Raw genomic sequence first — 13,828 nt, forward strand, 5'->3', positions numbered from 1 at the left:
AAATCTTATAAGATCTTCAAGATGTGAGAGACCACAAACATGAGGACAAAAATTCCTAGATTGAACCATTTTGCTCCTATAATGTGTGGTGTTCTTGGGGTTTCCCCCACACATCAGGATTTCTGATCGTAAATATTCAAAATGTTGAATATTTACGATTCGCGATCGGGGCGCCTCCAATGTTCTTCCGAGCAAATTCAGTCACTCTTAACACACCTCACACCACAGGAAAATCTGATAAGATAATCTTTAGAACCACCAAGATAATCGGGACATTACCTAGGATTGTCAGAAGGGGAGAAATCAGCCCAAAATCAGCCCGATTATCTTATGGTGTGGTGCTGTTGGGAAATGTCAATGTTGATGATTTATTTTTCGTTAATTTAGCCACTGTATTGAAGAAATACCTGGGGTCATGTTTGTTTTCTTCTAAAAGAGATGAAAAGTAACCATATCTAGCAGTTTTTAATGCTTTTCTGTAGGATAGGGTACTTTCCCGCCAAGAAGCAACTGTATTTAAAATGCTAGAAAAGAGAGAGTCCATAGTTTCTGTTATATCATCAAGTTGTTCTGAGGTTTTTGAAATGCTACGGAATTTAGATAAATCAGGAAGATTACTTACAAAGCAGTCTTTTGTGGTAGAAGTGATGGTTCTACCATATTTGTAACAAGGAGTAGAATTTACAGTTGTAGCTATGTGAAGTTTGCACAAGACTAAATAATGGTCTGAGATATCATCGCTTGGCTGCATAATTTCAACACCATCAACATCAATTCCATGTGACAGTATTAAATCTAGAGTATGATTTCGAAAATAAGTAGGTCCTGACACGTGTTGTCTAACCCCAATAGAGTTCAGAATGTCTATGAATGCTGATCCCAATGCATCTTTTCCATTATCAACATGGATATTAAAATCACCAACAATTAAAAAATTATCTGCAGCCAGCACTAACTCGGATATAAAATCAGCACATTCTTTAATAAAGTCTGTATGGTGCCCTGGTGGCCTGTATACAATAGCCAGTACAAACGACACAGGGGATTTATCATTAACACTTGTTTCTCTGGACAAGTTATATGAAGCACCATTACTTCAAACGAGTTATACTTGAAACCCGCCTTCTGAGAAATACTGAAAACATTGTTATAAATTGAAGCAACACCTCCCCCTTTACCTTTTGGACGCGGCTCATGTTTATAACAGTAATCTTGGGGGGTAGACTCATTTAAAAGGATGTAATGTAATCATCAGGTTTTAACCAGGTTTCTGTCAAACAGAGCGCATCTAGTTTATGATCAGTGATCATATCATTTACAAAAAGTGCTTTCGTAGAAAAGGGCCTAATGTTCAGTAGGCCAAGCATTATCATTTGTTTATCCGTATTACATCTGTTTTTTATTTGTTGAACATCAATTAAATTGTTACTCTTTAATTGGTTTGGACGGTTTTTGTATTTTCTAGTTCGGGGAACAGACACAGTCACTACAGTGTGATATCTAGGTGAAAGAGTCTCTATGTGCCGAGAATTAACTGATTTCTATGACGTGAGGCGGCTAGCAGACGGTTGGTTTAGCCAGTCTGTCTGCTTCCTGGCCTGGGCCCCAGTTAGTCAAGTTCAAACTCAAAGACTACATGCCATAATTCTAGACAGAAGAGCGGCACCACCCCAGGAGGGATGAAGACCATCTCTTTTCAACAGGTCAGGTCTGCCCCAAAAACTCATCCAATTAGAAAACATAACAGGCTAACAATCAACAGCAATCTGTTTGAGTGTGTGTGCATCTTTTATAGTGTGTGACTGATGAGCTAACAAGTCACATGTGAATACAATCAGAGATAATGAGTCCAGGCAAAGGATTATGGGGAATGTAGTAGTGAGGGAGTAACAACAGTCTGGGGTGAATGGCAAATGTTTCGAACTCTTTGAATATATATTAACCAAGGATCCATTAAAAATAATTTATAATTTACCTTTGAAAAGCTTTGCAAATGTAACTAAAATGTATAAAAAATATAAAATACTATCATCAAATATGAACAATTCCTAGATATACAATTTTATGGAATATAGCCTTGTTTGAGAAAAAAGTTTGCAAAAGGAAAATATAAGTTTGCAACAGGCTATAAGTTTGCATATGAAAAAATAGAGGAAACATTTCCCAAAGGTACCCAGTCAGATTTTAAAATCACATTTATTGGATCACAGCAGAGAATCTCTTCCAGAGCACAAGTTCTTTGTGTATTTTTACACAATTAATTTGTAGCCCTTTTTTGTTGTCCTGACTGTTGAGTGAGAAATGTGGCTTATTAGTGATAGCATGGTGAGGATTGTGTGTTCAGCCAGTGATGAATGCTAGCTATAGGAGCGCATGATGTAATTCACCCATTTTGTCTTTGGTTTGAAAAAAAAAAAAACAACATCGTTTAACAGATTCATAGTTTTGAGAAATTGACTCTTTTGGACAGGATCATTTTGAGTTAGGATGTCTGGCTAACAGAATAGATGTAGAGGAGTGATAACACTGGGAGGAGGTTGAGTTCACCATGAACTCGAGAGGGAATTTGATTTGAATCATACAGTAGATGGTTGTTGTTGAACAGTTTTCCTCTTCTCTCCCCTATTCCAGAATTATTCGGGAGCACTTAGGAGAGCAGGAGGTGTCCATCTCGCTAACCATAGATGCCGTGGAGGAGAGTGACCTGGGAAACTACTCCTGTTATGTGGAGAATGGCCATGGCAGAAGACAAGCCAACATCCAGCTCAGCAAGAGGGGTAAGAGACACTGAAGAGGACTGAGCAGCGCTTTCTAATATTTGAAAGCATCGTTTGTTCAGCTGTGAGCTGCTCAAAACTCTTCTGTGCCAACTCTATAGTCTTCTATTCAGTTTATTCAAATTCTTATGAAGGAACATACATGTCAGGTCAAGTCACCTTTATTTCTATAGCGCTTTATAGAATACAGATTGTGTCAAAGCAGCTTCATAGTGTTAAACAGGAAAATAGTGTGTCACTAATACAAACAAAATTCAATTCTGCTGCAAAGCAGCTCTAGAAAGAGGACAAGAGTAAACAGTCAATATTTCAGTTAAAGTCAGTTCATCGTTGATTCAACTCAGTTCAGTTCTCTTCCAGTAGTGTCTGTGCAGTCATGTCGATAGTGCTGTCAAAAGTTCAGTGAACATTATCAAGGCCTTTTTCCAGTAACACAGTTTTGTTTTATGTTTTACATTGTAGAGCAGAAATGATGTCCATGTGGCTCAACAATCATTTACTGGCTGCTCTCAGTTTTGGTGAAAAATAAGCCAATGTTAAAGTAATGTTCTGTAAAATCCAGTTGTAATTGGTCAATGTGATCAGTTTCTGGCAACCAATATCCTTTTTTCCATGTCTGCACTTGTTGATTGTGAATGATGCTTCTTAACATCTTGCACCCTGCTTAGCTTGAGATTTCGGCAACATTAAGGTTAATTTCCTTCTTAGAGACCTAGTTGCCTTTAGTTGAGAATATTTTTACATAAATCGTTTCTCTTTTAAAATATGAATCTGAAAAAGGCTTTGATGGCAGACTGATCCTCTTCATTCTGTACATGAAAGAGATCGGGCAGATTATGCTGCAGTTGAGATTCACTCTTCACTCTGATGTTTATTTCATGCCTGAAGTGCTCTGTTAGTAAATACACATCTGTATGGACTGATTCTACTCCACTGCGGCCCTTGAGACTTGTTTTTCTTTTAAATCCAATGGTTCAGATAATGGAAATAGAAACATCTGTTTGCCTAAGAATACATGTCCTGTTGAACCAACATCCAAGGGTTATGCTGTTAAAGACCAGTGACCTTCAGATCCCAAAACCTGTGGGATCGATCAACACTTTGACACTTCCTTCCCCAGCAGACACACTGAGAGTTCAAGGAGTTAAACGGCACAACTCGACTTCCCAGCAGATGCATCAATGAGGCCGTTTCCTCTGACAAACAGTGAATTCATTAACTTCCATCCTTCATTCCAGAACATTGAATACAAACACACGAAAGCAGCCGTCATCTCTGCTACGATCCACTATGTCACCGCTGATGAACAGAGCTGCTGATGCAGACTTGACGCAACATGATAACACGAGGCCGACGTCTGTCAGGTCTACCTCAGCATGAACTCTGCCCAGTTATAGAGGATTTATCTTCATCTGGCCGCTGCGGCCGAGCTGAGACGAATGATCCTCTTCAATTTAATATCACAGCAGCGATGGGACTTTCTCAGATTCTCAGCTCGCGTACAGACACAGAAGAAGAACATCACAAGCACAGCTGTGATCAGCCCCTGAATGCCTGATGTGCTCTCGTTCCTCTCTCTCTGGCGTGAATGACCTGCACTTCAGTGGGGGACAGTAACAGTATTTTCACTTTTTTACTGTACTTAAGTACATTTTTCAAGTATCTTTACTTTATTGGAGTATTTTTATTTAGAGAAACTTGTACTTCACAACATTCCAAAGCATAATATTGTACTTACTCCACTACATTTCTTAAAATCATGTTGTTCCTCATTATTTTGAACAGGACAAATTGTCACCCACTCCAAGATGCGATAACATATGGAATGCCAAACCTGACAAAATTAGAAATAAATAAATATAAAAATAAATATACAAAGAAAAGTTAAACTAAATAAATAAATATTTATACTTTTATGTACTTATGTATATATTTTTCTTTTTTCCACATTTATTTCTTTTTTATTTTATTTATTTATACATTTATTTATTTCCACATTTATGCATTTATTTACGTATTTATTTCTATATTTATTTATTTCCACATCTATTTATTTCTTCATTTATTTATTTATACATTTCTTTATTTTCACATTTCTTTATTTACATTTCATTGTCCGTAGGGTAATGAGGAGGGCGTGTTTTACCTCAGGAATAGTAATGAGCCAGAGTAGGCGAGTTGTAAGCTTTGAGGCCACAGTGACACCTTGTGTTGCCCAAACGAAATACATAGTTTAGCCTATACATGACAAAGATATTTGCGAATCAAAGTTGAGTTTGGACAAACACTTCCTGTTTACTTTACAACTTGCAGTGGTTCATACAGCTCCATACATTCACAATGAATAATAATTTTGCTATTAATAAAATACTATTTACAGACAAGTGGAAATAAAAAAATAAAAGTGGAAATAAATAAATATATAAATAAATAAAATAAAAAAGAAATAAATGTGGAAAAAATATACATAAACAAGGAAGTAAAAGTATAAATAATTATTTATTTAAATTTTTTTTTTCTTTTCTTTGTATATTTATATTTACATTTTTACATTTCTTTGTATATTTATTTATTTCTAATTTTGTCAGGTTTGGCATTCCATAATAGTGGTGTCTGATTTGTGAACAAACTGATTCTTTTTAATGAACCCGATAAATCGGTTTGCAAATCACAATTCATTTGTGAATTGATATTTGCGAGGTCCTGACTCTCTGTGGTCATTAAAATTTCCATGACACTTCTCGTAAAGAGTAGGGGTGTAACCCCGGTGTCCTGGCCAAATTGCCCCCCTGGCCTTTGTCAATCATGGCCTCCTAATAATCCCGAACCACTTGATTGGCTCTATGACTCTCTCTCCTCTCCACCTGTAACTGGTGTGTGGTGAGCGCACTGGCGCTGTTGTCCTGTGGCTGCCGTCGCATCAACCAAGTGGATGCTGCACACTGGTGGTGGTTGAGGAGAGACCCCCCCACATGATTGTTAAGCGCTTTGGGTGTACAACAATACACAATAAAGCGCTATATAAATGCATCATTCATCATTCATTCATTCAACTGGACTGATCGGATTGCAGCTGTTCTTGAGTCCGCTCAGAGCGAGTCTCCAGTAAATAATTCAGTGATTCAAATGATCCGCTCAGAGCGAGTCTCCAGCCAACGACTCACTGATTCAAATGATCCGATCAGAGTGAGTATATTTAATATATTTAATGTTTTAATAGTGTATGACATGCCGCCGTCCCCCAGGTATTTTCAGCAGTAAGATTATATAAAAAATATATAACATTATTGAATATACAATTTTAAATTACAAAATAAACATTCATCGAACAGTACTTTTTCATTTTAATACTTAAATACATTAAAAATCAAATACTTTTGTACTTTCACTTGAGTAAAATTGAAAAAGATTACTAAATACTTTTACTGGAGTAATATTTTATTAGGGTATCTGCACCTTTATTCATTGTGCACGAGCCGACGGTCATTGTGATCAGTCTGCGCACTGGTAAACACAGACTCAGAGGAGCGCAGGAAGAGTTCGCTCACTTTGGTGTTTGTTTGACAGGTTTAACACACACAGGATGGAAAGAACAACATCAGGAGTCCTAAACTGAGGGAGAGACGTTTCAGTCTGACCTGATCACATTGTTTATTGACAACGCGAGAGTTTGCTGGTGTACATCAGGTGTATTATAACTGTCTCTTTCTGTCTGTCTGTCTCTCAGCAGAACTCATGTATACGGTGGAGCTGGCTGGAGGTTTGGGAGCCATTCTGCTGATGTTGATATTTTTGGTGTCCCTGTATAAGTGTTACAGAATTGAACTCATGCTCTTCTACAGAAATCACTTTGGCAGTGAGGATGTGGATGGAGGTAAGGAATATTAGAAAGAAGTTCCAACAATCTAGATAGAGCACTGTAGTATTCAATAATATTCTTCTCTTGAGCAGTTATGGTGGATCAGTTTCTCCTTAACAACACAGTAATCAGTGAAGAGGCACAAGGCATTAAAATGCTTTATTGACCCAATGTTTGGTCAGCTTATTGAAAAATATATTTTCATGAACATTAACATATCCCTAGGATTTGTTGCTGGTTGGTTTTGTGCCACTCTTGTGTCCCTCAGATATAGATTGATTGAACATAGGAATAAGAATAAATATTGAAACACCTAATAAATAATCATATGAGTATTTAATCCATTTCATTGAAATGACTTGCCATATGACTTGGTCATGACAATGACCATAAGAGCCAACACCTTTAGTCAGCTGTTTCTCCCGCCCTTTCTCCTAATCGCTTATATCAAATTTTGTTGATGTTCCAATGGTTTGATCTTCTCAGTTTTCTGATGTGAGTCTTGCTCCAGTGGGGCTTTTCTTTGAGAGTCATTACTTCTGCTTTTGGGCCGGTGAAGCCTGTGGATGTTATCCGGTGCTTCTGTAGCTGATGGAGAAGGACGATGAGAAATGGAGAGGCAAAGGGACACTAAAACACCTTCGACTTTAATTCATTATCAGATGTTCTCTTATTGTGCCTCTTCAGGTAGACAGAAGCTATTTTTCCATGGCCTGAGAGCCAGAGCTAGACAGATCTTCTCAGTTGACATCAGTGTAGCATGTTCTGCTGAAGCCCATACTGAACCTGACGCTTCCTTATAGAAAGACCCATACTCATGATCCGCTGGAATGTCTCTGCGAGGTGATTTCTGTCCAAATAAACTTGAGGAAACACCTGACAGCTTAGAGCCTCTTACACAAAGCTGTTTTTCATGATTTAAAGCTTTTTTAAGTACTTGTAATTAGAGTAAATTACCTTTTAAAATACTCGTAATCTGACGACAGTTACTTTTTTATTGATTACATGATTACATATTATTCACACAATAGCAATAAATTATTCATAATTTATTGATTCTCCCTGATTCCTCTTTTTCATCTTTGAAATGTTACTTTCTAAAATAGCCTACCGCTTATATACATTCAGAAAGTCTGTCAGTTTTGTGGACATTCACACATTCAGAGACCGGTCACTAGTCAGGAGGACACACAGCATTCCTCCACTGGATTTAAGAAGTGTTTCAACATTGCATTAACTTCTGATGAACATTAATGTTTATTTGAATTATCACTCAGTGGGTTATTTAACCATGTATTACTGTGTCTTTGGAAGGCTTTTGTCTTTCAAACACATTAAAATGCACAAATTCACATTATTACATGTAATGCAGGGATTACCAAACTTTTTTTGTCATCTGATCATCTTTCACCTAATATTTTTACTTGAAGAACCCCTGAGATCTTAAAATAAATATTTTAATAATTAAGTATCCCATTTGCACGTTCACGGTTCTCTGACATTGGTTAATGGTCACATGACATACAGGTAAACAAAAATATTTCATTTTTTATCAAGTGTTTTTTTGTTGTTGTTTTTTTTTATTGATGTTATTTTAAAATGATTTATTTTAATTTTATATTCTTATGATTTAATTAATTATTAGCTTTTCATTAAATTCACAAACCCCAGTTTGGGAAACCTACACAATGTAATGTTTAATGCACTTTATGTTGTTAATAACAATGAATGGAATATATTTTCTTACTCTTTGTATTTATATATCAATATATGGTACAAGATTATCCTATTTAAATCACTGTGATAAACGAGTTAGGTCAGAAGTAATCTAAAAGTAGTCTGATTATATTATCTAAAATGTGTAATCTAATGGATTACGTTACTAACTACAGTTTTTGTCATGTAATTTGGAATCAGTAACAGACTACAATTTGTAAGTAACCTACCAGCTCTGGTTACAGGTTATGAATGCTGCTAGTGTGGTGGAAACCCGTTTCACTGTGGTTCTCCATTCTGTGTGTGTGTTTTAAGAAAATAAAGACTACGATGCATACGTGTCCTACACTAAAGTGGATCCAGACCAGTGGAGTCAAGAAACTAGACAGGAGGAACGTTTTGCGTTGGAGATTCTGCCAGACGTTCTGGAAAAGCATTATGGGTATAAACTCTTCATTCCTGACAGGGACTTGATCCCAACTGGAAGTAAGTTGCATTTGTTGTAAGGTGTGTTTGTGTGTAGTGCTGCATCTTTATCCTGTCGAATGTTGTATGGATATTTTCAGGATAATTTTTCATTTCAAGTACCTTTTGTTTGATAAGCTTTTTGTTTGGTCTGTACATTTTTCTAAATTCAAATTTTTATAACAGTGCTTTGAGAGAAAGTTTCTTGTACATCATTTGCTTGTGTTTGTACTTCTCTCATTCACTTGTATGTTTTTTGTTTGCTGGTTCGACTCGACACGTACATCTGTCTTGCCATTTTTACTTGAACATTTGAGTGTGTGTTTTCTCTACATTCATGTCTGTTGTCTGGGGACTGTTAGATGTTAATATGGGACGAGGTGCTCACAATCAGGGCTAAGAAATCATTGATTTGTTTTTGTGTTGAGTTATTGGCTCTTCAATGAGCAGCTCAAGCCGTGTTTGATGTAAATCACTTCACTGATGTGATCAACTAAAATGAAGGGAAGTGTAAGTGTATGTTACTCTGTTAGCCCTGTTAGCCATGCAGCTACAAGTCCCATATTAAACTGGATAAACTGGTGATTGTAACTGAAAATTCTAAGGCAAAAAGTCACAGTTATCCCAGTTTCTCTTGTGGAAGTCCTCGCTGGTTTGTTTCTGATTGACTTTCTGCTGAATCAGCTGTTCAGACTTTCAATGTTGAAATATTTATGTCTAGGTTTCAGCAATGATCATTTCCAGGATGACACAAGACTCCTTAGAGGTATTCTTCCGTGGCTTTTTCCACTTGTCAACAAATCTGACTCACACCTTTTTGCAGACTTCACCTTTGGGAGAAATTGGGACATGGTGCTGAGTTGAACCGGGATTCAGGTTGAGCAGAACACCATCATATGTTCTAAATGTAGAAAATGAGATGAACCGATCAACTTGGATGAGTCTAAGAGAGGCTTTGGGAGTTTCTGCTGTTAGAGAGCGAATGATTTTGGACGGGTGGGGTTTGAACAGTGTTATTATGCTTTTCTTGTTTGTTGTGAAGTAGGGCTAAAAAAGAGGCAGAGAAGAGATACGATAGAACTCAGAGCTTGATTACTGCATTAAACAGTAAGACCTTATTGACTAGATGTGTTACTGTACTGGTGTAGTCATCCAACACAGTGGTTCTCAATTCCAGTCCACATTTTGCATGTCTCTCTTATCTGACGTCCTCTCTTCAGTTCATAGACCTCCCTACAATTGAGCTGATGATCTGAATCAGGTGCGTTACATAAGGAAGACATGCAAAATGTGCAGAGCAGTGGTACCGCAGGACTGGAATTGAGAACCACTGGTCTAACACACAAACACACACACACACACACACACACAGATAACTCTCTCTTTCACCAGATTGAAGCCACAGTTGTGACCAATGAATGAATGCCGTTTGCAGCCCCGTTTGTCAAGTTTAGGCCAGAGTAACGCAGCACTGAACGCGTTTCATTTTCTCAGCAATGCTATATTAGATCAATATATAAAACTTAGGAGCTGCCACAGGGTCTCGTTCAGAGCAGGATTTGTGTTCGATGTCTGTCCTGTTCCCCCGTTCTGTGTTGACAGTGTGTTCCATCATTGAGTCATTCTGCTGTTTTTATTTCACATCTTAAGGCTGGAATACACTACACGACTTTTACAATCTGAACAGATTTTAAAACGTTAGGCATCATACACTTACTGACTTTATAAACAGTCACAAAGAAAAAAACTGGCCATCATACACTAAACAACTGAGGATCAGACACTAGCAGATTTATAAGTCGTTCCGAAAGTCACACAGAAACATGCATCTTGTTGCTAGGAGACGCGTGACAAAAGAAAACATTGTGTTCTAAAATCGGCTCAAAATATCAAACATGTTAGATATCCTCCGACTGGATGGATTCATAGTTTGACACTAAAAAATCGGAGTCTGTAACCATCAGACACTACGCGATTTACTGTGAAATCTGTCGACTCAAATCTGCAGACTGGCTCTCACTTTCGGCGACTAGCCTCAACTTGTTAAAACTGTAAATCAGGGCAAAATCATGGCAAAAGTCATATAGTGTATTCCAGCCTCTAGTGAGGTTCTTCAACAGATGGTTTTACTCCACACACAGTGCTATGCTGTGATTTTAAATCAGTTTTCACTCATTATTTGCTTGTAATTTTCACAAATAATTACAGAGAGTACAACAGCAAGTAACACATTCAATTAAACGTCCAATTTTGAAGTAGAAAGTAGAGTATTTTCTTTAAAAAAAACATTTTTTACTGTGTAGGACACGAGATTTGTGTTTCCTTCTGTTTTGTTTGCATGTTGTCCTTTTCAAAGCAAAACAGCTTGAATAAAAACAAGAATGATGTTAGTATTTTTGCCGGATTTGAAAATGTGGAAACTGTTGACGCTCTGTGTCTCTCTCTTGTCTCTCAGCCTACATCGAGGATGTGGCTCGCTGCGTCGACCAGAGCAAACGTCTCATCATCGTCATGACGCCCAACTACGTGGTGAGGCGCGGCTGGAGCATCTTCGAGCTGGAGACACGGCTGCGCAACATGCTGGTCACCGGCGAGATCAAAGTCATCCTCATCGAATGCGCCGAGCTGCGGGGAATTATGAACTACCAGGAAGTGGAGGCTCTCAAACACACCATCAAACTGCTGACGGTCATCAAGTGGCCGGGACCCGAGAGCAGCAAGCTCAACTCCAAGTTCTGGAAGCAGCTGCAGTATGAAATGCCCTTTAAGCGGCCTGAGCCCAAGCTGTCGCATGAGCAGGTGCTGGATGTCAGCGAGCAGGGCCCGTTCGGAGAGCTGCAGACCGTCTCTGCCATCTCCATGGCTGCAGCCACCTCCACCGCCATGGCCACCGCGCATCCCGAGCTGCGCTCCACGTTCCACAACACATACCACACGCAGCTGCGGCAGAAGCACTACTACAGGAGCTACGAGTATGACATTCCCTCGTCCGGGACACTCCCGACGCTGTCCTCGCTGGGCAACCAGCACACCTACTGCAACATCCCCATGACTCTGCTGAATGGCCAGCGAGCAGAGGGGAAGCCAGGCCGCGAGCAGCAGCAGTCCCTGGAGGAGCAGCACATCAACAACGCCATGCTGCCGCTGCTGCCCCGGGAGACCAGCATTTCCAGCGTGATCTGGTGATGGCGTTGTGAATGGACATTTCTGTGAATGGCACTTATTAAGACCCTTAAAAACTGCTGCTGTTGACTTTGCACCGTGATTCACAGGGGTTCGAAACTGAAGGCAAGTGATGAAGACAGGCCGACGGGGAGGTTCATTCTCTCACAAACAGCTCATTCATACTCAAGGAATACAGGGTCTTGTATATATGTTTGCAGTTTCTTTGTAGCATTTGGATTTTTTCAGTTTTGATCTTCTGTTTTCTTTTTCAAATGTCTGATTTGTCCTTTTCCCCTTATGAAATGAGCAGAGACACGTGAGATAGAGTAAAGGCTGACCTGTTGTGTTTTTCTCCTGACTTGTTTTCAAGTACAATACTTGTGTTCTAAATCATTATAGAATTTGTGGCGTTGTACTGTTTTTTTCTTTTGAGTTTTTTTTTTTTTTGTGGTCAGAGATGTATCTACTTTGAAGAAAAACACCATTATGCAAATGCTCCTGAGGCCTGTGAGGCCTGCTTCTTCCTGAATGAATGACTGAGCAGATGACGTTCAAGAGGAAAAACTAGATGTCGTAATGATGCTCTAGTGTCTCTGCTGCTCTCTGTTTCTCTCTCTAAGCTGTTGAGACTTTCTGTTAGAAAAGAAAGAAAAAACAGCTTTGCTGTTTAGCTTGATAGGGAGAACTTAAGAAGAAATGTATATCATTTTAAAAGAAAAAAATCAATTTTTATAACAAAAGGATTTGCTTGGAAAGACACAGTAGGTCATTTCATTCATGTCATTACTGGAAGCACTGGAGGGACATTTTGGCTCATCAATTTAAGAGAAAAAAATACATGTATTTGTAATGTTCCTGTCTAATCATGGATGAGCAAGGGAAAACCAGTTGTTATTATTTTCCCCACGATACTGGCATTCATTTATGAGTGTGCATAATGACTAGATATGTATTTAATTTATAATATAATTATATAAATATATATATATATATTTGCAAAGACATTTCACATCAGTAAAAGTGCTTACGATACAAATCCATGTCTCTAAATAATTACATGATTTGTTCTCTTCACTGCACATTGAAACCTGTTAACCTCCACTGTAGTGCCTCCTGCTGCTCCACCACAAACACCATCCACAGGTTAAGAGTGGTCCTGCATCACAGTTACCATGACACCACTGCTCTCCAGCTCATCCGTGTTTCTCGTTCTACTGTAGTGATCGCAGAGGGGAAGGAGCAGACCTGGGCCAGCTTTTACCTCATTTTATACTAAGGGTCAGTCCTGTGTCAGTCATTAGGGGCAGCTTACATACACCTCTACTCTAGCTTAATGACAGAAAAGCAGAGGGTCGATTGAATGTCTGGTGTATTTACAGGAGGGTCAGTTATTCAGCCCTCATACGTCCAGGTGTTTATTCATGAAGCTGCCCATCGCACACAGCCAAGACGTTCAGTTTAGCGTTAGACGACATGTTTTTTATTAGTCTCATTGTCAGTCTAATGGAGGCTTTACATCAATAACTTACAACTCGCATGTAAATGAAGTGAAACCAAAGCTGGCAATTAGCGATGCCTTCTCAGATGTGCTGGTGGATATCAGGGGAAATTTAACTTGGAACTAGTGTAGTTGAAAAGGCTTATGAGGGCGGAAAACCATTGTTGTACCAATCCATACAGAACAGCATAACGTCATCGCCAGACCCCATGTCCTGTTCACAGTGTTTATTTGTTGAGCAGTGCCAAAAGAGTCCTTTTTTAATATTAGGAACAGATTATATGCAAAAATCTGTAACACTAAAAGGTGGCGAGAAAAGCAACAGGGTCGTGCCAGCCTTCTCATGAA

General features: G+C 38.6%; 1 protein-coding gene across 6 annotated transcripts in view; it reads left to right on the top strand.

Annotated features, from left to right (window-relative positions):
* The window catches only part of LOC107756873 (interleukin-1 receptor accessory protein-like 1-B), a 165,105-nt gene extending 152,803 nt beyond the window's left edge, over positions 1-12,302 (top strand). For 3 of the 6 annotated variants that reach the window (XM_016574189.1, XM_016574187.1, XM_016574188.1), the window contains 5 exons: positions 2,632-2,777; positions 6,505-6,651; positions 8,668-8,838; positions 9,539-9,583; positions 11,273-12,302. In XM_016574189.1, coding sequence (XP_016429675.1) covers positions 2,632-2,777; positions 6,505-6,651; positions 8,668-8,838; positions 9,539-9,583; positions 11,273-12,003 — 1,240 coding nt within the window. In that variant the 3' untranslated portion in view covers positions 12,004-12,302. The remainder of the gene's footprint in view (positions 1-2,631; positions 2,778-6,504; positions 6,652-8,667; positions 8,839-9,538; positions 9,584-11,272) is intronic. The other 3 variants (XM_016574190.1, XM_016574191.1, XM_016574192.1) reach the window with 3 other exon arrangements.
* The last annotated feature ends 1,526 nt before the right edge of the window (positions 12,303-13,828 follow it).

This window comes from Sinocyclocheilus rhinocerous, unplaced genomic scaffold, assembly GCF_001515625.1.
Source record: "Sinocyclocheilus rhinocerous isolate Xijiao unplaced genomic scaffold, SAMN03320098_v1.1 scaffold1434, whole genome shotgun sequence".
NCBI lineage: Eukaryota > Metazoa > Chordata > Actinopteri > Cypriniformes > Cyprinidae > Sinocyclocheilus > Sinocyclocheilus rhinocerous.